Here is a 25,989-nt window from a genome sequence, read left to right as displayed (position 1 = left end):
ATGGCTCTGAGCACTATGCGACTTACCTTCTGAGGTCATCAGTCGCCTAGAACTTAGAACTAATTAAACCTAACTAACCTAAGGACATCACACACATCCATGCCCGAGGCAGGATTCGAACTTGCGACCGTAGCGGTCGCTCGGTTCCAGACTGTAGCGCCTAGAACCGCACGGCCACTCCGGCCGGCAACGACCGTACAGCGGGCGTCAACTGCGCTCCTAGAACTCGGTATCAGTCTTGTGGCCACGATGCCATCCCGTCGTCACACAGCCTATTAACAACTACCTGTATGTCCCGCCCTTTGTAATATCCAGGGGATCATAATGACGTCAGTATAATTTTTGTCTTTGAATAAAAGTGTCATTTCTGTTCATCTCATTGCGTATTTCATTTAGTTATCTTTTGTACTCTATTGTAGCAGATCTTTCTGTGCATGGTTCAAGTTTCATCGAGTTATGTTGCTCGGCAGTGACACATCGTGCGAAAGTTACTTTAGTCCTTAGGTTTTGCACACCGGCGTATTAGAGAACAACCTCCGCAGTTTTGTCTGCGGGGTTCAAGCATTATCAATGTTTACGACAAATGAGTTTGCAAAAACAAACCCGGGCATATGTGTCCCATGACAGGTTATCAGAGAACTGGTGGCAATATTCTGCATGTTATTGCTACGTATCAATGTCCCCGTGGTAAAGGGAAGCCTAATAATGATTTACGAAATTCCTATAATTACAGCTGGCACTTGTAGGTTGTGCTGGCTTCAAGTTTCACTGTTAACCCTCTGCTCCATTCAGCATTGTCGCATCGAATTAGTGGGGCAACACAAAGAACAGATTTACAAAGCTGCTACCGCTCCTTTCCCAGGAAATTCGTGTCACAGAATTGCACGCACATACTGACGTTTGCCGCTTCACAAACGGAGCCTGAGCACCTCTAACGTAAGTTAACAACTTGGAATGATGCTTCATCCACTGATGAATGTTTGTTTTCGTTGTGCCTCGTAGTTTTTCCACAGTCGTCTTCGCGAGCCCTGGAGGTAATTATGAGTAACCCTGTATTTCCAGTTGACCCCACGTTGGAAAGCGAAACGGCGAAAAATATACAATTCAAATTGTTACTTCTGATTACCACATTAACTAAAATAACCATACATTACTGTCTTTTATTCCAAAAAATTTTCTAGGTAAAGATTAACGCGCTGCACGCCAGCTTGCGAGAGAGGACGGGAGCCAGATCCGGGTCGAAGCCAGGTGTGGTTTTGAGGAAGTTTCCCAGGCTCTAGTAGGCAAATGCTGAGTCGCCCCACAATCTCTGCCTCAGAAAATACCATACGATTCACAGACAAATGGCGCACTCGACTTCACTTAGGTCAACTGACAAATGACGCGACAGGGCATCTGACCACTAAGTTAAGTAAAAGAAATTCGGCAAATCACATAAGCAGTGGCCCCTGTGCAACGTTATATTTTATGTATTTATTTATTTACTTATTGAACCCGATCTGATTAGGGCCATCAGACCCTCTCTTGAGCCCTGTCTTACACCGGACGAGGGTTTCACATGTACAATATCTCTTTTACATCATAGTTTCCTAAGAAATAACAATTTTAATATAAAAAAGAGTATTAAAATGATTTGAGTGGTTGAAGCGGCAATTTTGAATAAGTAATTCTGACTATGAACTAATAAATTTAATGCTAGCAGTGCTTGTACTCCTGCAGCTGCTGCAAATAACAGTGATAATAGTAATAATAATAATAATAATGATAATAATAATGACGAAAATAACAGTAGTGATAGATATAAAAATAATTTAATGGTGTACAAGGCAGATGTTTTCTCATATACCGAGTTCAGAGGAAAGGAAATTGGAGACTGAGAAAGGAAAAAGGTCTGATTGGGAAGAAGGATGTACGAGGGTAACGAGTGTGTACAGGGACAATTGTAATTCTTATTGTTGCTTTAGTATATATGGCAACGGTCTTACCGCAGTGCTAACACCGGTTCCCGTGAGATCACCGAAGTTAAGCGCTGTCGGGCGTGGTCGGCACTTGGATGGGTGACCATCCAGCCGCCACGCGCTGTTGCCATTTTTCGGGGCGCACTCAGCCTCGTGATGCCAACTGAGGAGCTACTCGACCGAATAGTAGCGGCTTCGGTCACGAATACCATCTTACGACCGGGACAGCGGTGTGCTGACCCCACGCCCCTCCTATCCGTATCCTCCACCGAGGATGACACGGCGGTCGGATGGTCCCGGTAGGCCACTCGTGGCCTGACGACGGAGTGAAAGTGCTTTAGTATATATGTCCTTAACTGTTTTCTGAAGCTGCAGATGTTATTCAGGTATCTAATATAATTCAGGAAGTTATTCCAGAGTAGGGTTCCTGCTACTGAGAAGGACTTCGAGAGAGTGACTGAACGATGGAGAAAGAAAGAAAGGATGTTGCTCTGATGGGAACGGGTATTTCTGCCATGTTGTTCAGATAAGAGCGTTAAGGTTGAGGAAAGATATAAGACCGTAGAGACGACAGAGGGTATCGAAAGCTCTGCGCTTGTCTGCACGCAGCCAGGATAGCTGTGAATGTCATGGTGAAATGTGATCAAAGGGTCATACATCACAGATACAACGAACACAGGAATTCATAGCAGATTAGAAGCGTCGTCAGCTTTCCTGAGAAATAGCTTGCAAGATAACAGCGCTGGAATCGATAGCTGGAGGTATAAGCGTTTGTACTAGTTTCCTTTCAAATCAAGAGGGAAGAGCTTTTTATATTTTTGTAGGGCATAGAGAGATGCTGATGCCTTCTTGCACAATACGGTTACGTGCTCAGTCCAATTTCTACTTTCATCTATTATTTAGACTTCTTGTTGAAGGAGGATATTTGTCCTACTTAAGGCTAAAGAGGTAGAGATTCCCAATATTTCGGGCTAATGAGCCTAGAATGAGCAACCATTAGCACCTGGATTTTAGATGGGTTGAGCTTTAACCTTGTATTATGGGCCCATTTTGATAGTGCACACAGGTGAGTTTTGAGATTCTCGATAGCTGTCTTCAGGTTTATTGATTTTGCACTGGAGGCCATCAGCATACATGTCGTATTTGCAGATGGACAAAGCAGATGGATGGCACATCATTTACGTACAATGAAAGTAGTAGAGGACTTAAAACGGAAGCCTGGTTGACGCCTGAAACTATCTGCCCCCACTGTGACTTTACGGTGCCAGACATGACGCACTGATGGAGAGACGTCAGGTATGAGCCAATCCACTGCACTGCACTTGGTACGGAAATTATGCTGCTAAGTATGACAAGTAAAACGTCGAAGTCGTCAGTGTCAAAGCCTTTGCTGAAATATAAATGCCAGGAAAGAGCGAGAACGGCGAATTGATACGAAACTGGATAATCACACAGTCAATGTGGATCTGTCAACCTACCGCAGCGTCTAATACACGCTACCGATTTCATAAGCTTATATCGTCCATATGAATGGAGACAGAAACTTAATCTTACGCATAGTACTACAAAGTATTTTTTTTATCGAAAGACTCAACCAGTTTTATACGTAAAAAATTGTAAATTTGTGGTAAGATCTTATGGGACCAAACTGCTTAGATCATCGGTCCCTAAGCTTACACACTACTTAATCTAACTTAAACTAACTTCCGCTATGGACAACACACACAGCCATGCCCGAGGGAGGACCCGAACCTCCGACGGGAGGAGCCGCGCGGACCGTGAAAAGACACCTCAGACCGTGCGGCTACCCCGCGCGGCTAGTTTTATAAGGGTATATCTTTTAAATGTATGCAAATACAACCTTTGGTAGCCTTTTACAATTACGTTTAGGATCGAAGTGTTCATTTACTTTTCACAGATGTTCAATGTATCTTCCACCGTATGCACAAAAAAATCCAGAAGATAGTTAAAACCGAGCGAGGTGGAGCAGCACCTATCCGACTGGACTCGCATTCGGAAGGATGACGGTGGAAATCCCCGTCCAGTCATCCAGATTTAATGGTGCAAATGGCTCTGAGCACTATGGGACTTAACAGCTGAGGTCATCAGTCCCCTAGAACTTAAACCTAACTAACCTAAGGACATCACACACATCCATGCCCGAGGCAGGATTCGAACCTGCGACCGTAGCAGTCCCGCGGTTCCGGACTGCAGCACCTAGAACCGCACGGCCACCGCGGCCGGCCGTTAAACCATAATTTACCTTTTTTTACAGCAGTCACACTCGTCCCAAACTTCTGCGAGCATGTCTGCAGTCACTATACGCACTACTGTTGTTATGGGCGTCGCTGTCCACCCAAAGATGTTGGAAGGGAAGGCAAATAAACGGAGTCTTTCACAAATTGCCACAAAAAAATCACATATTGTGAGGTGAGGTGACCTTGGGAGGCTAATGGTGCAATGCGAGATCCATGCGCCCCTTACGGTTGATTCATCGTCGAGGCAACTCATTGTTCAGAAAACCCCTCTTACATGCAAGTGCCAGAGCGATAGTCCAGTTGAAAAATCGAATGTTCGGCATGTTCTCGCAACTGTGGAAAAAGTCCGATCTCCAACGTTCCAGGTATGTAATTCCTGTAGCCGTCTTTTCAACCAAAACGAACAGTCTGTTTTTTTTTTTTTTTGGGGGGGGGGGGGGGGGGGGGCGGCGCAAAACACAAGCAGCTTTGGAGAGTCTCTCACAAGGTCGGCTAGGGTATACTTTGTATGACTGCTGTGTTCCCGGTTCACTTTTTCGCTTGAATGGAACGTAGTCCCATAATTGGTCACTGAACGTTAAACGTAATGGTTACCGTCCATTTCCACGCTGAGAACGAACTCACTAAACTTTGCATGTTCTTGCTTATCACTTGTCAACAACAGCGACTCTCACAAAGGGCAGATTATTATTACGCACAGCCTGTGAACGAGTATCTCGAAAACGGCGAAGCTGGTCGTATGTTCACATGCTACTGTAGTGAGCATCTACGGGAAGAGGTAGGACGCTACGGTCGCAGGTTCGAATCCTGCCTCGGGCATGGATGTGTGTGATGTCCTTAGGTTAGTTAGGTTTAAGTAGTTCTAAGTTCTAGGGGACTGATGACCTCAGATGTTAAGTCCCATAGTGCTCAGAGCCATTTGAACCATTTTTGAGAGGTAGGAGGACAATGAAACTACTACTAGGCGCTACGTGGTTGGGCGTCCACGACTTTTCACAGAACGTGAGGTTTCGAGGCTTGTCTGCTCTGGCAATTTGTGGCCTCTTTGCCGAAAGAGTATAATGCTGGTGCCCGCACAAGTGTGTCGAAGCACACCGTTCATTGTACACTGTTGAAAATGAAGCACCAAAGCAGACCACTTCTACGTTTTCACATGTTGACCCAACGACATCGTCAATTACGACTGCAATGCATATTGGACCATCGGGATTCGCGGACGCAGGCTGGTGGGAGCACTATTTTTCTACGGGAGACATTCTCCTGCGCTTGCATGGGACCTGTCGTAGTACTCGAAGGCACGCTGACAGCTGCGAACCACCTGCATCCTTTCATGGTCGATGTCTTTCCCGACTGCGATGTCGTCTTTTAGCAGTATAACTGTCCATGTCTCGGAGCCAGAAACGTGCTACAGTGCGCCATCACCACGAACGCAAATCAGCGGTCCGTTATTTATGCGAACTACATGACCTGTGCATAGACATCTAATGCCACATACCTCCGCAAACCTACCAAAAAACTGTCGGATCACTGATACGCAGAATCACTGATGTATTTTGTTCCACAGACGGACAAACAAGATGTGGTCGTAATGTTTTAGCTCATCGATGTACATACTCCGCAAGCCACCATATGGTGCATGGCGAAGGGGACCTGTTACCACTAAAAATTTTTACCTTTACCGTTCAACTCCCAAATGGTCGAGGGGAAAACGACTCTCAATATCCCTCCGTACAAGCCCTGATTTATCTTATCTTCTCTTCGCGGTCCTCATGCAAGACGTCTCTTGCCGGCAGCGGAATCGTTCTGCAGTCAGCCACAAATACCGGTTCTCTAAATATACTCAACAGTGTTTCGTGAAAAGAATGTTATCTTCCTTCCAGGGATTCCCATTTGAGTTCACGGAATATTTCCCTGATAGTAGTGTGTTGGTCGCACTTGCCGATAACAAGTCTAGCAACACGTCCTTAATTGCTTCGATGTCTTCCTTTAATCCGACCTAGAGCCTTTAATATTACCTTCCGAATATCACAAACACTGAAGCAGTACTACAGGATGGATGGCAGTAGTGTTATTACACGCGGTCGCCTTTATAGATGAACTATAGTTCCCTAAAATTACACTACTGGCCATTAAAATTGCGACACCACGAAGATGACGTGCTACAGACGCGAAAGACAGGAAGAAGATGCTGTGATATGCAAATGATTAGCTTTTCAGAGCATTCACACAAGGTTGGCGCCGGTGGCGACACCTACAATCTGCTGACATGAGGAAAGTTTCCAACCGATTTCTCATACACAAACAGCAGGTGACCGGTGTTGCCTGGTGAAACGCTGTTGTGATGACTCGTGTAAGGAGGAGAAATGCGTACCATCACGTTTCCAACTTTGATAAAGGTCGGATAGTAGCCTATCGTGATTTCGGTTTATCGTATCGCGACATTGCTGCTCGCGTTGGTCGAGATCCAATGACTGTTAGCAGAATATGGAATCGGTGGGTTCAGGAGGGTATACGGGACGCCATGCTGGGTCCCAACGGCCTCGTATCACTAGCTGTCGAGATGACAGGCATCTTATCCGCATGGCTGTAACGGATCGTGCAGCCACGTCTCGATCCCTGAGTCAACAGATGGGGACGTTTGCAAGACAACAAACATCTGCACGAACAGTTCGACGACGTTTGCAGCAGCATGGACTATCAGCTCGGAGACCATGGCTGCGGTTACCCTTGAAGCTGCATCACAGACAGGAGCGCCTGCGATGGTGTACTCAACGACGAACTTGGGTGCACGAATGGCAAAACGTCATTTTTTCCGGATGAATCCAGGTTCTGTTTACAGCATCATGATGGTCGCATCCGTGTTTGGCGACATCGCAGTGAATGCAGATTAGAAGCGTGCATTCGCCATCACCATACTGGCATATCACCCGGCGTGATGGTATGGGGTGCCATTGGTTACACGTCTCGGTCACCTCTTGTTCGCATTGACGGCACTTTGAACAGTGGACATTACATTTCAGATGTGTTACGACCCGTGGCTCTACCCTTCATTCGATCCCTGCGAAACCCTACATTTCAGCAGGATGATGCACGACCGCCTGTTGCAGGCCCTGTACGGGCCTTTCTGGATACAGAAAATGTTCGATTGCTGCCCTGGCCAGCACATTCTCCAGATCTCTCACCAATTAAAAACGTCTGGTCAATGGTGGCCGAGCAACTGGGTCGTCACAATACGCCAGTCACTACTCTTGATGAAATGTGGTATCGTGTTGAAACTGCATGGAGAGCTGTACCTGTACACGCCATCCAAGATCTGTTTGACTCAATGCCTAGGCGTATCGAGGCCATTATTACGGCCAGATGTGGTTGTTCTGGGTACTGATTTCTCAGGATCTATGCACCCAAATTGCGTGAAAAGTAATCACATGTCAGTTCTAGTATAATATATGTGTCCCACGAATACCCGTTTATCATCTGCATTTCTTCTTGGTGTAGCCCTTTTAATGGCCAGTAGTGTATACGAACAAACAAAAGTCGACGATTCGCCTGCCCTATAACCGTCTTTACGTACCCCTTCCATTTCACATCGTTTTGCAACGATGCACATGAAAGTTTCATCACCGTCACTGTGTCAAGCGACACATCACTAATACTGTATCTAAACATTACAAGATTGTTCTCCTTATCATCTGCATTAACTTACATTTTTCTACATTAACAGCAAGATGCCATTCATGACACCAACTAGAAATGTTGCTAAGTCATCCTCTAGTTACTCAACGACGACATTTCCCCATACACACAGACTCATCCTTCTTAGTAACTAGCCTTTTTCTTTTAAGTTTTCACAGTCGTTTTACATTGTCGCTTTATTTCCAGCATGTGCCGTAATTAAGAAAATAAATGTCGTATGGCATTTTTGGCTATAGTGTTCCACGGGGTGGGTTCGGCCGCCTAGCGGAAAGGGTGTTTTCCCCCGTGCGCATTGGCCTCTTTTGTTGCGGTTGTGTGAGAGTTGTATCTGTGGAATGTAGGTGAGAGTAATGGGTGCGCGTAGATTATAGTGTTAAGTTTGTGTTGTATGATGATGATGAGACAAGGGAGAGGGTGAACCCCGTTGCCAGCACATAGCCTAATCCTCTTAAGTAGCACCACGGGGGCAACCGACCATCCGACGGACGGATCGCTATCAACAGTAAAACATGCCTTTACTTCACGAGAGACTGGAAATAGGTTTGGAATTTAATGCAGGACGTTGGTGCAAGAACTGGTGTCGTGAACTTTACGCCACAATCTCTCCTTTCTTTGTTGGCCAAATACCACCAGTGAAAATTTCATCCACCATCAGGACTGGAACTCGCTTACATCCAAGCTGAGCCCCGCCGCACAACCGTGCGTTAGTCACGTCAAGGAGGCGGGGCTGCGCGGTATTCTTTGTATGTGGTAGATGTAAGTGAGCGGAAATGTTTGTCTAATTTTATTTGTTGTTAAACTTTCGGCGTCGATGTCCCCGCAATTGGTCGATCCCATGAAAGGATGCTGGGTCTACGAGACAGTCAGAGCGGTCTGATGATTTGGATTTAGCAATTTTCTCTAGTCTCAGTCGATGAACCTTTCACTCTGAAGGAAAGATTTGGTTTAACGTCCTGTTGACATCGTGGTCATTAGAGACGCAGCGCAAGCTCGTATTGCGTCAAGGATGAGGAAGGAAATCGGCCGTACCCTTTCAAAGGTACCATCTCAGCATTTGCCTGGAGCGATTTAGGGAAATCACGGAAAACTTAAATCTGACTGCCGGACGCGAGTTTGAACTGTCGTCCTCCCGAATGCGAGTCAAGTGTGTTAACCACTGCACCATCACGCTCGGTCTTTCATTGTGAGGCGACCTAATTAGTTTCAGTAAGAGATAATAGTGGGTAACATTGGAGGCATCTAATTTTACCTCTAAAAAGTGCTGGAGATTAATAGGGTCAATAGAGCCTACTCGTCATTAAAAACAACTATTATCTTCAAGGTTGGCAACTCGTATTAGCAAATAAACTCATACATGTCATAAAAATGTATGTCTGTATTTATGTTCTGCATGCCCTCCTAAACCAATAGACCGATTTCAACCGAACTTGATGAACATGTGACATACAAGAATCGCTGTACTGGTAAGAAACACCTGCCTATCAAAGGGATGGGGGTGGAAACGGAGTGCAGCTGACGGCGCGCGAATTCTCAGACTTCATTCTCCAGTATTTGAGAACTGGAGCACTTAGTTCCTTGCAACGAACTTCAGACATAATTTCAAACCTTTACGGAACTTATTCTCGCAGACAACCCCTAAAAAATGATGAATGAAAAGAAAAGACTATCGCTTACTACATTTACGCTGATCGTACAGTAAAATTGCCGCACCAGGCACTAAGTTTTAATTTATTGCATATTTACTGCAAACTGTATTCGCAACACATTTTGCAGACCGTGATCACATAAACCACTGAATGTACCTGAAACATTACATCATTTTAGGACACACAGTTCAGGAGATATGATGTCATAAATATTGAGCTACGTGAAAACGAAACTGCATGGAGAAATTCGCTAAAGATACAGGTGAATATGGATATAAACATGTGTGAAATATGTAACAAAATTGCCCATATAGCTGAGATGCTGATTCACAGATAGGCACTCCCGGATTTTCAATTGTGAAATATGTAAAGTATATGTGACTTGTGCTTATGCGGCCAAAGAAGCGCATAAAAACCTCCTCTTAAACGCAGGGGTCGATTTCAGCCAAACGCGGTACACTATCTGGAAGAAATACTGTAGTGGTAAGAACCAGCAAACTATAATCGCGTAGGCTTCCGTGGCTAGAGTCAGTCGACATAAAAGTTTTCTGTGTTTGTTACCTCGTCATAATGTTAATACTACTGCTGCTGAAAAAAAAAGACCCAGAAGAGGGCTCCTGCAATCGTGGCCGAAACGTTCGTTTTCTTTTTTCTCCAGGAGCAGCAATTTTTACATTATGACGCGGTACCAAACCCAGAAAACTTTTATGTCAACCAGCAAACTCTCTTCGGGGAGGAGATGATAACGTGGAGAGAGTACGGCGGAAAGGAAGAGATGGACAGACAGAGGCGGAAAAAGAAGGTGGACACAAATCCTGAGTGGGAAGGAGGGAATGGACAAAGAAACGGAAGAGGAGGATATGGGCAGAGAGGGGAGCAAATGGACAGAGAGAGCGAGGAGGAGCAGATAGACAGAGAGAGGGAGGAGTAAAAGACGCACAGAGAGAGGGGCTGGAGGACACGGGCAGAGCAGGGGTGATGGAGAAGGTGGACTGAGGAGGGGGGAAAGCGGACGGATAGAGTGGGAGAAGGAACGGACAGAGAAAGACCGAGGAGGAGCAGATACACAGAGAGAGGGAGGAGTACAAGACACACAGAGACAGGGGCTGGAGGACATGGGCAGAGCAGGGGTGATGGAGAAGGTGGACAGAGGGAGTGGGAAGCGGATGAAGAGAGGGGGGGGGAAGGAAATGGACAGAGAAAGAGCGAGGAGGAGCAAATAGACAGAGACAGGGAGGAGTAGAAGAGGCATAGAGAGAGGGGCTGGAGGACATGGGCGGAGCAGGGGTGATGGAGATGGTGGACAGAGGGAGGGGGAAGCGAATGGACAGAGGCGGGAAGGAAACGGACAGAGAAAGAGCGAGGAGGAGCAGATAGGCAGAGAGAGCGAGGAGTAGAAGAGGCATAGAGAGAGGAGCTGGAGTACATGGGCAGAGCAGGGGTGATGGAGATGGTGGACCGAGGGAGGGGGAAGCGAATGGACAGAGGGGGAAGGAAACGGACAAAGAGAGAGCGAGGAGGAGCAGATGGACAGAGAGAAGGAGGAGCAGAAGACGCACAATGAGGGGGGATACAGGACACGGGCAGAGAGTGGGTGATGGAGAAGGTGGACAGAGGGAGGGGGGGAGCGGATGGATAGAGGGGGTGAAGGAAACGGACAGAGAAAGAGCGAGGAGCAGCAGATAGACAGAAAGAGGAAGGAGTAGAAGACGCACAGAGAGAGGGCCAGGAGGACACGGGCAGAGCAGGGGTGATGGAGAAGGCGGACAGAGGTAGGTGGGAAAGCAGATGGATAGAGAGGATGAATGAAACAGACAGAGCAGGGGTGATGGAGAAGGTGGACAGAGGGAGGGAGGAAAGCAGATGGATAGAGGGGGTGAAGGAAAAGGACAGAGAAACAGCGAGGAGGAGCAGATAGACAGAGAGAGGGAGGAGTAGAAGACGCACAGAGAGAGGCACTGGAGGACACGGGCAGAGCAGGGGTGATGGAGAAGATGGACAGAGGGAGGGGGGAAAGCGAACGGATAGATGGGGTGAAGGAAACAGATAGAGAAAGAGCGAGAGGGAGCAGATGGTCAGAGAGAGGGAGGAGCAGAAGACGCACAAAGAGGGTGCTGCAGGACACGGGCAGAGAGTGGGTGATGGAGAAGGTGGACAGAGGGAGGGGGGGAGCGGATGGATAGAGGGGGTGAAGGAAACGGACAGAGAAAGAGCGAGGAGCAGCAGATAGACAGAGAGAGGAAGGAGTAGAAGACGCACAGAGAGAGGGCCAGGAGGACACGGGCAGAGCAGGGGTGACAGAGAAGGTGGACAGAGGGAGTGGGGAAAGCAGATGGATTGAATGGGTGAAGGAAACGGACAGAGAAAGAGCGAGTAGGAGCAGATAGACAGAGAGAGAGAGGAGTAGAAGATACACAGAGAGTGGGGCTGGAGGACACGGGCAGAGCAGTGGTAATGGAGAAGGTGGACAGAGGGAGTGGGAGGCAGGTGCACAGAGGGAGGAAGGAAACGGACAGAGAAAGAGCGAGGAGGAGCAGATACACAGAGAGAGGTAGGAGTAGAAGATGCACACAGAGAGGGTCTGGAGGACACGGGCAAAGCAGGTGTGATGGAGGAGATAGACAGAGGGAGGAGGGAAAGCAGATGGATAGAGGGGGTGAAGGAAACGGACAGAGCAGGGGTGATGGAGAAGGTGTACAGAGGGAGGAGTGAAAGCAGATGTATAGAGAGGGTGAAGGAATCGGACAGAGAAAGTGCGATTCGGAGCAAAGAGACCGAGAGAGGTAGAAGTAGAAGAAGCACAGTGAGAGGAGCTGGAGGACAACGGTCAGAGCAGGGGTGTTGGAGAAGGTGGTCAGAGGGAGGTGGGAAAGCGGACAGATAGAGGGAGTGAAGGAAACAGACAGAGGCAGTCTGAGGAGGAGCAGATAGACAGAGAGAGGGAGGAGTAGAAGACGCACAGAAACAGGGGATGGAGAACATGGGCAGAACAGGGGTGATGGGGAAGGTGGACAGATGGAGGGGGGAAGCAGATGGATATTGTGGGTGAAGGAAACGGACAGAGAAAGAGCGAGGTGGAGCAGATAGACAGATAGAGGGACGAGTAGAAGATGCACAGAGAGAGGGCCTGGAGGACACGGGCAGAGCAGGGGTGATGGACAAGGTGGACAGAGGGAGTGAGAAGCGGATGGACAGAGGGAGGAAGGAAACAGACAGAGAATTAGTGATGAGGAGCAGACAGACAGAGAGAGGGAGGAGTAGAAGACGCACAGATAGAGGGGCTGGAGGACACGGGGACTGCAGGGGTGATGGAGAAGGCGGACAGATTGAGTGGGAAGCGAATGAACATAGGGAGGAGGGAAACGGACAGAGAAAGAGCGAGAAGGAGCAGATAGACAGTGAGAGGGAGGAGTAAAATGCGCACAGAGAAAGGGGTTGGAGGACACGGGCAGAGGAGGGGTGATGGATAATGTGGACAGAAGGAGGTGGGAAAGCGGATGGACAGAGAGGGTGAAGAATACGGACAGAGAAACACCGAAGAGGAGCAGATAGACAGAGAGAGGAAGTAGTAAAGGACGCACAGAGGGAGTGGCTGGTGGACACGAGCAGATTAGGGGTGACGGATAAGGTGGACAGAGCAAGGGCTGAAAGCAGATGGATAGAGGGGGTGAAGAAAACAGACAGAGCAGGGGTGATGGAGAAGGGGGACGCAGGGAGGGGGTAAAGCAGATGGATAGATGGGGTGAAGGAAACGGACAGAGAAAGAGCAATGAGGAGCAGATAGTCAGAGAGAGGAGTAGAAGATGCACAGAGAGAGTGGCTGGAGAACACAGGCAGTGCAGGAGTGATGGCCAAGGCGGAAAGAGGTAGTGGTAAGCGGATGAACAGAAGGGAGAAGGAAACGGACAGAGAAAGAGCGAGGAGGAGGAGATAGACAAAGAGAGGGAGGAGTAGAAGTCGCACAGAGAGATGGGCTGGAGGAGACGGACATAGCAGGGGTGATGGAGAAGGTGGACAGAGGGAGGGGGGATGTGGACGGATGGAGGTGGTGAAGGAAACGCACAGAGAAAGAGCGAGAAGGAGAAGATAGAGAGAGAGAGAGAGGGAAGAGTAGAAGGCGCACAGGGAGAGGGACTGGAGGACACGGGCAGAGCAGGGGTGATGGAGAAGTTGGACAGAGGGAGGGGGGACAGCAGATGGATAGAGGGGCTGAAGGATAATAGCAGAGAAAAGGCGGGGAGGAGCAGATAGACAGAGAGAAGGAGGAGTGGAAAACTCACAGAGACAGGTGCCGAAGGACACAAACACAGCAGTGAGATGGGGAAGGTGGACAGAGGGAGGTGGAAACGGATGGACAGAGGGGGGAAAGGAAAGGCCAGGGAAAGTTCGATGAGGAGCAGATAATCAGAGAGGGGGAGGAGTAGATGACGCACAGATATATAATGGCTGGAGGACACAGGCAGAGCAGGGGTGACGGAGAAGTTGGGCAGACGGAGTGGGAAATGAAGATGGATAGAGGGGCTGAAGGAAACTGACAGAGAAAGAGCGAGGAAGAGCAGATAGACAGAGAGAGAGAGGAGTAGAAGATGCAGAGAGAGAGGGGCCGGAAGGCACGGGCAGAGCAGTTCTGCCGGAGAAGGTGGACAGAGGGGAAGAGAAAGCAGATGGATAGAGGGGGTGAAGGAAACGGGCAGACAAAGGGCGAGGAGGAGCAGATAGACTGAGAGAGAGAGGAGTAGAAGTCGCAGAGAGAGAGGGGCTGGAGGACATGGACAGAGCAGGAGTGATGGAGAAGTTGGACAGAGGGAGGAGGAAGCGGATGGACAGCTGGGGGACTAAAACGAACGGAGAAAGACCGAGGAGTAGATAGAGAGAGAGAGGAAGGAGTAGAAGACGCACAGAGAGAGGGGCTGGGGGACACATTCAGAGCAGGGGTGATGGAGAAGTTGGACAGAGTTAGGGAGGAAAGCAGATCAATAGAGGGAATTAAGGAAACGGACAGAGAAAGAGCTAGGAGGAGCAGATAGACACAGAGAGAGGGGAGTAGAAGATGCACAGAGAGAGGGACCGGAGGACACGGGCAGAGCAGGTGTGCCGGAGAAGGTGGACAGAGGGAGGGGTGAAAGCAGATGGATAGAGTGGGTGAAGGAAACGGACAGAGAAAGAGTGAGGAGGAGCAGATAGACAGAGAGATTGAGGAGTAGAAGACACACAGAGAGGCGGGCTGGAGGACATGGGCAGAGCAGGGGTGATGGAGAAGTTGGGCAGAGGGGGGGGGGAAGCAGATGCATAGAGGGGGTGAAGGAAACGGACAGGGAAAAATCGTGGAGGAGTGGATAGGCAGAGAGAGGGAGGAGTAGAAGACGCACAGAGAGAGAGGCTGGAGGACATGGGTGGAGCAGGGGTCACGGAGAAGTTGGACAAAGAGAGGGGGAAGCGGATGGACACAGGGGTGAAGGAAATGTTCAGAGAAAGACCAAGGAGGAGCAGATAGAGAGAGAGGTAGGAGTAGAAGACGCACAGAAAGGCGGGCTGGAGGACACGGGCAGAGCAGGGGTGATGGAGAAGGTGGACAGAGGGAGGGGGAAGCGGACAGACATAGGGAGGAAGGAAACGGACAGAGAAACAGCGAGGGGGAGCCGATAGACAGAGACTGGGTGAAGACGCACAGAGAGAGGGGCTGGTGGACACGGGCAGAGCAAGTGTGATGCAGCATGCGTACAGAGGGAGGGGGAAGCTGAAGTACAGAGGGGGGAAGGAAACGGACTGAGAAAGGGCAACGAGGACCAGATAGAGAGAGGGAGGAGTAGAAGACGCACAGAGAGAGGGGCTGAAGGACATGGGCAGGGCAGGGGTGACGAAGAAGGTGGACAGAGGGCGGGGGAAATGGACAGACAGATGGAGGAATGAAATGGACAGAGAAAGAGCGAGGTAGAGCAGATAGACAGACAGAGGGAGGAGTAGAAGACGCACAGAGAGAGGGGCTGGAGATCACTGGCAAGCAGTGGAGTTGGAGAAGGTGGGCAGTGGGAGGGGGTAAAGCGGATGGATACAGGAGGTGAACGAAACGGGCAGAGAAAGACCGAGGAGGAGCAGATAGACAGAGAGGGAGGAGTACAAGACGCACAGATACAGGTTCTGGAGGACAGTGGCAGAGCAGGCATGATGGAGTAGGTGGACAGAGGGAGTGGGAAGCGGATGGACAGAGGGGGGAAGGAAACGGACAGAGAAAGAGCGAGGAGGAGCAAATAGGCTGAGAGAGGGAGGAGTAGAAGATGCAAAGAGAGAGGGCCTGGAGGTCACGGGCAGAGCAGGGGTGATGGAGAAGTTGGAGAGAGGGAGGGGGGCAAGCAGATGGATAGAGGTGGTGAAAGAAACGGACAGAGCAGCGGTGATGGAGAAGGTTGACAGAGGGAGTGGGAAAGTAGATGGATAGAGGGGGTGACGGAAACGGACAGAAAAAGAGCGAGGAGGAGCAGATAGACAGAGAGAGGGAGGAGTAGAAGATGCACAGAAAGGGGGGCTGGAGGACACGATCAGAGCATGGGTGACAGAGAAGAACGACAGAGGGAGGGGGCTCAAAATGGTTCTAATGGCTCTGAGCACTATGGGACTCAACTTCTGAGGTCATTAGTCCCCTAGAACTTAGAACTCGTTAAACCTAACTAACCTAAGTACGTTACAAACACCCATGCTCGAGGCAGGATTCGAACCTGCGACCGTAGCAGTCTTGCGGTTCCAGACTGCAGCGCCTTTAACCGCACGGCCACTTCGGTCAGCTGAGGGTGGGGGGAAGGCAGAAGGAAAGAGGAGGTGAAGGAAACGGACAGAGCAGGTGTGATGGATAAGGTGAACAGAGGGAGGGGGGAAAGCAGATGGAGAGAACGGGTGAAGGAAACAGACAGAGAAAGTGCGAGGAGGAGCAGATAGACAGAGACAGAGGAGTAGAAGACGCTCAGAGATAGGGGCTGGAGGACATGGGCAGAGCAGGGGTGATGCAGAATTTCGACAGAGGCAGTGGGAAGCGGATGGACAGAAGGGGGAAGGAAACGGACAGAGAAAGTGCGAGGAGGAGCAGATAGACAGAGAGAGATAGGAGCAGGAGATGGAAATAGAGAGGGTCCGGAGGACACGGGCAGAGCAGGGATGATGGAGATTGTGGACAGAGGGTGCGGGAAGCGGGTGGACAAAGGGGGAAAGAAACGGACAGAAAGAGTGAGGAGGAGCAGATAGACAGAAAGAGAGAGACGAGTAGAAGATGCAGAGAGAGAGTTGCTGGAGGACACGGGCAGAGCAGGGGTGACAGAGAAGTTGACAGTAGGGGGGGGGAAAGTAGATGGATAGAGGGGCTGAAGTAAACGAACAGAGAAAGACCGAGAAGGATCAGACAGACAGAGAGAGGGAGGAGTAGAAGACGCCCGGATGGGGGGGCAGGAGGACACAGGCAGAGCAGGGGTGATGGAGAAGGTGGACAGAGGGAGGGGGAAGCGTAGACACAGAGGGGGGAAGGAAACGGACAGAGAAAGAACGAGGAGAAGCAGATAGACGAGGAGAAGCAGATAGACAGAGAGAAGGAGGAGTAGAAGATGCACAGAGAAAGTGGCTGGTGGACACGGGCAGAGCAGGGGTGATGGAGATTGTGGACGGAGGGTGGGGCGAAAGCAGATTGATAGAGGGGGTGAAGGAAACGGACAGAGAAAGAGCGAGGAGGATTAGATAGACAGAGAGAGGGAAGAGTAGAAGATGCAGAGAGAGAGGGGCTGGAGGAGACGGGCAGAGCAGAGGTGACGGAGAAGGTGGACAGAGGAAGTGGCAAGCAGATGGATAGAGGGGGGAAGGAAACGGACAGAGAAAGGGTGAGGGGGAGAAGATAGACAAAGAGACAGAGGAGTAGAAGGTGCACAGAGAGAGGGGCTGGGGGACATGGGCAGAGCAGGGGTGATGGGGAAGTTGGGCAGAGGGAGTGGGAAGCGGATAGACAGAGGGGGGAAGAATAGGGACAGAGAAAGAGTGAGGGTGAGAAGATAGACAAAGAGTGAGAGGAGTAGAAGGTGCACAGAGAGAGGGGCTGGAGGACACGGGCAGAGCACTGGTGACGGAGGAGAAGGTGGGCAGAGGGAGGGGGGAAAGCAGATGGATGGAGAAGGTGAAGGAATCGGACAGTGCCGGGGTGATGGGAAGGTGGACAGGGGAGTGGGGAAAGGAGATGGATAGAGGGGGTGAAGGAAACGGACAGAGCTGTGGTGATGGAGAGGTGGACAGAGGCACTGTGAAGCAAATGGACAAAGGGGAAAAGGAAACAGTCAAAGAAAGAGTGAGGAGGAGCAGATAGACAGATAGAGGGAGGAGTAGAAGATGCACAGAGAGAGGGGCTGGAGGACAGGGGCAATGGAGAGTTGACGGTGAAGGTGGACAGAGGGATGGGGGAAAGAAGATGGATAGAAGGGGTGAAGGAAACGGACATAGATGGGGTGATGGAGAAAGTGGACAAAGGCAGGAAGGAAGGCAGATGGATAGAGGGGGTGAAAGAAATGGACAGAGCATGGATGATGCAGAAGCTGGACAGGAGGAGTGGGAAGCACATGGACCGAGGAGGGAAGGAAAGGGACAGATAAAGAGCGAGGCGGAGCAGAGAGACAGAGAGAGGTAGAAGTAGAAGAAGCACAGAGAGGGGGGCTGGTGGACATGGGAAGAGCAGGGGTCTTGGAGAAGGTGGACGGAGGGAGTGGGAAGCGGATGGACTGAGGGGGGAAGGAAACGGACAGCGAAAGAGCGAGGAGGAGCAGATAGACAGAGAGAGGGAGGCGTAGAAGATACACAGAGAGAGGGACTGGAGGACACGGGCAGAGCAGGGGTGACAGAGAAGGTGGACAGAGGGATGGGGGAAAGCAGATGGGTAAAGGGGGTGAAGCAAACGGAGAAAGCTGGGGTGATGCAGAAGGCGGAAAGAGGGAGGGGGGAAGGCCGATGGATAGAGGGGGTGAAGGAAGTGGACAGAGCAGAAGTGATGGAGAAGCTGGACAGAGGGAGTGGGAAGCAGATGGACAGAGGGGGGAAGGAAACGCACTGAGAAAAAGCGAGGAGGAGTAGATAGACAGAGAGAGGGAGGAGTAGAAAACGCACAGAGAGAGGGGCTGGAGGACACAGGCAGAGCACGGGTGTTGGAGAAGATGGACAGAGGGAGTGGGAAGCGGATGGACAAAGGGGGGAAGGAAATGGACTGAGAATGACCGAGGAGGAGCAGATAGACAGAGAGAGGGAGGAGTAGAAGACGCACAGAGACAGGTGCTGGAGGACATGGGCAGACTAGGGGGTGTTGTTGAAGATGGACAGGGAGGAAGGAAACAGACAGAGAAATAATGAGGAGGAGGGGATAGACAGAGAGAGAGAGGAGTAGGATACACACAGAGAGAGGGGCTGGAGCACACAGGCAGAGCAGGGGTGACGGAGAAGTTGTACAGAGGGAGGGGAAAGGGAACGAACAGATGGGGCAAGGAAATAGACAGAGAAAAACCGAGGAGGAGCGGCTAGACAGAGAGAGGGAGACGTAGAAGACGCACAGAGGGAGGGACTGGAGGACATGGGCAGAGCAGGCGTGATGAAGGAGGTGGGTAGAGGGAGGGGGAAAAACAGATGGATAGAGGGGGTGAAGGAAACGGACAGTGAAAGAGTGAGGAGGAGCAGATAGACAGAGAGAGGGAGGAGTAAAAGACGCAAAGAGATAGAGGCTGGAGGACACGGGCAGAGCAGGGGTGATGGAGAAAGTGGACAGAGGGAGGAGGAAGCAAACAGACAGAGCGGGGAAGAAAACGGACTGCGAAAGAGTGAGGAGGAGCAGATAGACAGGGAGAGAGAGGAGTGGAACATGCACTGAGAGAGGGGCTGGAGGACACGGGCAGAGCAGGGGTGACGGAGATGGCAGACAGAGGTAGGGGGGAAAGCAGATGGATAGAGGGGGTGAAGGAAACGGACAGAGAAAGAGCGAGGAGGAGCAGACAGACAGAGAGAGAGGGAGAGGAGTAGAAGATGCGCTGAGAGAGGGCTGGAGGACACGGGCAGATCAGGAGTGACGGAGAAGGTGGACAGACGTAGGGGGGGGGGGAAGCAGATGGATAGAGGGGGTGAAGGAAATGGATAGAGAAAGAGCAAGGAGGAGCATATAGACAGGGAGAGGGAGGAGTAGAAGACGTAGAGAGAGAGGGGCTGGACGACACGGGCAGAGCAGGGGTGACAGAGAAGATGGACAGAGGAAGGAGGAAGCAGACAGAGCGGGGAAGAAAACTAACAGAGAAATAGCGAGGAGGAGCAGATAGACAGAGAGAGGGAGGAGTAGAAGACGCACAGAGACAGGGGCTGGAGGACATGGGCAGTGCAGGGGTGACGTAGAAGGTGGACAGAGGGAGGGGGGAAAGCAGATGGATAGAGGGGGTGAAGGAAACGGACAGAGAAAGAGCGAGGAGGATCAGATAGACAGAGAGAGGGAGGAGTAGAAGACGCTCAGAGAGAGGGGCTGGAAGACACAGGTATAGCAGGGGTGACGGAGAAGGTAGTCAGAGGGTGGGGGGAAAGCAGAAGCATAGAGAAGTTGAAGGAAACGGACAGAAAAAGACCGAGGAGGAGCAGATAGGCTGAGAGAGGGAGGAGTAGAAGTCGCACAGAGAGAGGGGCTGGAGGACATGGGCAGAGCAGAGGTGATGGAGAAGTTGGACAGAGGGAGTGGGAAACGGATGGACAGAGGGGGGACTGAAACGGACTGAAGAAGAGCGAGGAGGCGCAGATAGACAGAGAGAGGGAGGAGTAGAAGACACATAGAGAGGCGGGCTGGAGGACATGGGCAGAACACGGGTGATGGAGAAGATGGACACAGGGAGTAGGACGGAGCTGGACAGAGGGTGGAAGGAAACTGACAGAGAAAGAGCGAGGAGGAGCAGACAGACAGAGAGACAGATGAGTAGAAGACGCACAGAGTGAGGGGCTGGAGGACACGGGCAGAGCAGGGGTGACGGAGAAGTTGGACAAAGGGAGGGGTAAGCGGATGGACGGGGGGGAAAGGAAACGGACAGAGAAGGAGCGACGAGGAGCGGATAGACAGAGACAGGAGTAGAAGACGCACAGAGAGAGTGGCTGGAGGACAAGGGCAGAGCAGGGGTGATGGGGAAGTTGGACAGAGGGAGGGGGGAAAGCAGATGGACAGAGGGGGTGAAGGAAACGGACAGGGAAAGAGCGAGGAGGAGCAGATAGACAGAGATAGGAAGGAGTAGAAGACGCACAGAGAGAGGGGCTGGAGGACACGGGCAGAGCAGGATCGCGGAGATGTTGGACAGAGGGAGGGGGAAGCAGATTGACACAGGTGGGATGGAAATGGTCAGAGAAAGAGCGAGGAGGAGCAGATAGAGAGAGATAAAGGGAGGAGTAGAAGACGCAGAGAAAGGCGGACTGGAGGACATGGGCAGAGCAGGGGTGATGGAGAAGATGGACACAGGAAGTAGGAAGCGGCTGGACAGATGGGGGAAGGAAACGGACAGAGAAAGAGCGAGGAGGTGCAGACAGACCGAGAGAGAGAGTAGTAGAAGATGCACTGAGAGAGTGGCTGAAGGACACGGGCGGAGCAGGGGTGACGGAGGTGGACAGAGGGAGGGGGGAAAGCAGATGGATAGAAGGGGTGAAGGAAACGGACAGAGAAAGAGCGAGGAGAAGCAGATATACAGGGAGAGGGAGGAGTAGAAGACGCACAGAGACAGGGGCTGGAGGACACTGTTAAAGCAGGGGTGACAGAGAAAGTGGACACAGGGAGAGGGAAGCAGACAGACAGATCTGGCAAGAAAACGGACAGAGAGCGAGGAGGAGCAGATAGACAGAGAGAGGGAGGAGTAAAAGACGCACAGAGACTGGGGCTGGAGGACCTGGGCAGAGCAGGCGTGACGGAGAAGGCGGACAGAGGGAGGGGAAATGGATGGACAGAGGGAGGGGGAAATGGATGGACAGAGGGGGGGAAGGAAGCGGACAGAGAAAGAGTGAGGAGGAGCAGATAGACAGAGAGAGGGAGGAGTAGAAGACGCACAGAGAAAGGGGCTGGAGGACACAGGGAGAGCAGGGGAGATGGAGAAGTTGGACAGAGGGATGGGTAAGCGGATGGACAGGGGGGGGAAAGGAAACGGACACGGTAAGAGCGAGGAGGACCAGATAGACAGAGAGAGGGGGGAGTAAAAGACGCACAGAGGCAGGGGCTGGGGACACTGGCAGATTAGGCGTGATGAAGAAGGAGGTCAGAGGGAGGGGGAAATGGATGGACTTTGGGGGGGGGGGGGAAGGAAACGGACAGAGAAAGAGCGAGGAGGAGCAGATAGAGAAAGAGAGGAGTAGAGGACACAGAGAGAAAGGGGCTGTAGGACATGGGCAGAGCAGGGTTGATGGAGAAGGTGGACATGGGGAAGGGGGAAAGCCGATTGATAGAGGGGGTGAAGGAAACTTACAGAGAAAGAGCGAGGAGGAGCGGATAGACAGAGACAGGAGTAGAAGATGCACAGAGAGAGTGGCTGGAGGACACGGGCAGAGCAGGGGTGATGGCGAAGGTGGACAGTGGGAGGGAGGAAAACAGATGGATAGAGGGGGTGAAGGAAACGGACAGAGAAAGAGTGAGGAGGAGCAGATAGACAGTGAGAGGGAGGAGTTGAAGACGCACGGAGAGAGGGACTTGAGGACACGGGCAGTGAATGGGTGATGGAGAAGGTGGACAGAGGGAGTGGGAAGCGGGTGGAGAGAGGGTGGAAGGGAACGGAGAAAGAAAGAGGGCACGAGGATACGGACTAAGAAAATTGAAATAAATATGTAACTCCTCAACACCGTGTACTCAAATGGTTAAGAGTGATATTTAGATCGGCGGAGAACTGCAGAGAATGGGTTGCTTGGATGGAAAGCTCGAGGGGAGAAGAGTGAAAACTTGTGTAAAAGTCTCGAAGAGGCGAAGGTTCGAAAAGAACTGTAGAAGCACAGACGATGATAAGTAATGCGGTAGTGCGCTACAAAGTGATGGGGAGTAAAGAGAGAGCGTACCAGCTGCGGCACCCAGCACACAACGAACATGATGCAGAGCACGGCCATGAGGCGCGCGAAGGCGACCTCCTCGGTGGTGGCGGCGTTGTACATGATCTCGGAGGCGGCGCCCGGCTCGCCGTGGCGGCTGGCGTGGCGCAGGATGCGCACCCCGAGGCGCCGGCGCCGGCCGCGGCAGCCCAGCTGGCACAGCGCGCGGATCACCGCCAGGTTGCACACCACGATGCACGCGCACAGCACCGTGCCTGCAACAGCAGCGCCGGCTGCAGGTAGCGGGCACCACACACTCCGCGTCTAATAGAATTAAGGGGGGCGGGATGTAGCTCAGTGGTCAGCGTGTCTGTCTATTACGCGGAGGATCCGAGTTCGATTCTCGGTACTGCTGAGAGTTGCTCGGCCGAGTAGTAGCCACTCCGTATCACGAAAACGGAGGTGCGTGTGCTGATCCTACGCCCCTAAACACCGCATCCGAGTAGCACTCGGGCGAAAGCTTAGCAATTCGGTTGCCAAAGTCGTTAAGGTTTTAGAGAGAACTGTCAATGGAATTTTTGGTGTTTTAAGTGATTTACCCCACGCCTGGTGTCAGCCACATCAGGATCCGTAAAAGTTTCGACTTGTCGACAGGCGCGGATTCGTGATCTCTTTAAGCGAGGGGACAGACATTTACACATACATTTATAAGTTAACGAGGTACATCGGAAAACGTACAGTATGTCTTAAGTAAGATACATAGCGTCTTCAGACAGCTTACTGACTGGTGACGTCATAGCAAATTCACGCTCCCACCGTTTGCGTTTTACCGGGATATTCCAAAGTGAATTAAATAAATTCATTTCAAAAAATACTACATAATTTTTATACAAAATAGTTTATTCGCTGTAACATTTCTATTACTACCAATTGCTTACAGTTACAATACGTTGTTTTTAAAATTGAAAAAAAATGATTTTTGCATGAAAACGAGTATCAACTTTTGTTGGACTATGTATAGTCGTTCACATATTAATAAATCGTGATGAATACCTTAATGATTTCAACTCTTTTTACATTTTACTCTTCTCAATTCATTAAATAATACATCCACATCTACATTACATGGTTACTCTGCAGTTCACACTTAAGTGCCTGGCAGAGTATTCATCGAACCATTTTCATACTATTTCCCTACCATTCCACTCGCGAATGGTGCGTGGGAAAAAGGAACACCTAAATCTTTCCGTTACAGCTCTGATTTCTCTTATTTTATTATGATGATCATTTCTCCCTACGCAGTTGGGCGTCAACAAAATATTTTCACATTCGGAGGAGAAAGTTGGCGACTGAAATTTCGTAAATAGATCTCGCCGCAAAGGAAACTGGCTTTGTTTCGGTGACTGCCACCCCAACTCGCGTATCATATAAGTGACACTCCACCCTTATTGCACGATAACACGAAACGAGCTGCCTTTGTTTGTACCTTTTCAATGTCCTCCGTCAATCCTACCTGGTAAGGATCCCACACCGCGCAGCAATATTCCAGCAGAGAACGGACAAGTGTAATGTAGGCTGTCTTTCTAGTGGGTTTGTCGCATCTTCTAAGTGTTCTGCCAACAAAGTGCAGCCTTTCTTTCGCCTTCCTCACAGTATTATGTATGTGGTCTTTCCAATTTAAGTTGCTCGTAATTGTAATTACTACGCACTTAGTCGAATTGACAGCCCTTAGATTTGTGCGATTTATCGTATACCAAAAATTTATCGGATTTCTTTCACTACCCATGTGGATGACCTCGCACTTTTCTTTGTTTAGCGCCAATTGCCACTTTCCGCACCATACAGAAATTCTCTCTAGATCATTTTGTAATTCGAACTGATCGTCTGATGATTTTACTAGACGGTAAATCACAGCGTCATCTGCAAACAATCTAAGGGGGCTGCTCAGATTATCACATAGATCATTTTGTAAAACAGGAACAGAAGAGGGCCTATGACACTACCTTGCGGAACGCCAAATACCACTTCTGTTCTACTCGATGACTTACCGTCTGTCACTACGAACTGTGACCTCTCTGAGAGGAAATTACGAATACACTCACACAACTGGGACGATACTCCATATGCACTAAACTATTAATAGCATCTCTCATTGACGTCCGCACTAAATTTCGTGCTTCCGTGAAACTTAGCCAGTCTTGGGGATTTTGCGTTCTTCTAAATTTGGCATGCTTTTTTCGTTGCTTCTGCAACATTGTTCTGACGTATTTTGTGTACCATGGTGGATCAGTCCCGTCTCTCATTAACTTATGCGGTATGAATCTGTCTATACTGTATCTTCGAATTTGAGCCATATCTGGTCTACACTTACATAATTAGCTTGGAAGGAATGGAGGCTCTCTCTTAGAAAGGCATCAATCGAATTTTTATCTGCTGTTTCAAATGCACTACTGGCCATTAAAATTCCTACACCACGAAGATGACGTGCTACAGACGCGAAATTTAACTGACAGGAAGAATATGCTGTGATATGCAAATTATCAGCTTTTCAGAGCATTCACACAAGGTTGGTGCCGGTGGCGACACCTACAACGTGCTGACATGAGGAAAGTTTCCAACCGATTTCTCTTACACAAACAGCAGTTGACCGGCGTTGCCGGTTGAACCGTTGTTGTGATACCTCGTGTAAGGAGGAGAAATGCGTACCATCACGTTTCCGACTTTGATAAAGGTCGGATTGTAGCCTATCGCGATTTCGGTTTATCGTACTGCGACATTGCTGCTCGCGTTGGTCGAGATCCAATGACTGTTAGCAGAATATGCAATCGATGGGTTCAGGAGGCTAATACGGGACGCCGTGCTGGATCCCAACGGCCTCGTATCCCTAGCAGCCGAGCTGACAGGCATCTTATCCGCATGGCTCTAACGGATCGTGCAATCACGTCTCGATCCCTGAGTCAACATATGGGGACGTTTGCAAGACACCAACCATCTGCACGAACAGTTCGACGACGTTTGCAGCAGCATGAACTATCAGCTCGGAGACCATGGCTGCGGTTACCCTTGAAGCTGCATCACAGACAGGAGCGCCTGCGATGGTGTACTCAACGACGAACTTGGGTGCACGAATGGCAAAACGTCATTTTTTCCGGATGAATCCAGGTTCTGTTTACAGCATCATGATGGTCGCATCCGTGTTTGGCGACATCGCAGTGAATGCAGATTAGAAGCGTGCATTCGCCATCACCATACTGGCATATGACCCGGCGTGATGGTATGGGGTGCCATTGGTTACACGTCTCGGTCACCTCTTGTTCGCATTGAAGGCACTTTGAACAGTGGACATTACATTTCAGATGTGTTACGACCCATGGCTCTACCCTTTATTCGATCCCTGCGAAACCCTACACT

General features: G+C 50.3%; 1 protein-coding gene and 1 pseudogene across 1 annotated transcript in view; one reads left to right on the top strand and one right to left on the bottom strand.

Moving 5' to 3' along the window:
• LOC124722781 (prostaglandin E2 receptor EP4 subtype) overlaps window positions 1-25,989 on the bottom strand; it is a 390,946-nt gene that overhangs the window by 30,744 nt on the left and 334,213 nt on the right. Inside the window, exon 3 of the mRNA XM_047247916.1 lies at window positions 22,609-22,853. Coding sequence (XP_047103872.1) covers window positions 22,609-22,853 — 245 coding nt within the window. The remainder of the gene's footprint in view (window positions 1-22,608; window positions 22,854-25,989) is intronic.
• On the top strand, window positions 1,972-2,088 carry LOC124723674 (annotated as a pseudogene).

This window comes from Schistocerca piceifrons, chromosome X (genome assembly GCF_021461385.2).
Source record: "Schistocerca piceifrons isolate TAMUIC-IGC-003096 chromosome X, iqSchPice1.1, whole genome shotgun sequence".
NCBI classification, from domain to species: Eukaryota; Metazoa; Arthropoda; class Insecta; order Orthoptera; family Acrididae; genus Schistocerca; species Schistocerca piceifrons.
The sequence above is the reverse complement of the archived record's forward strand: the minus strand, read 5'-3'. Positions and strand labels throughout refer to the sequence as shown.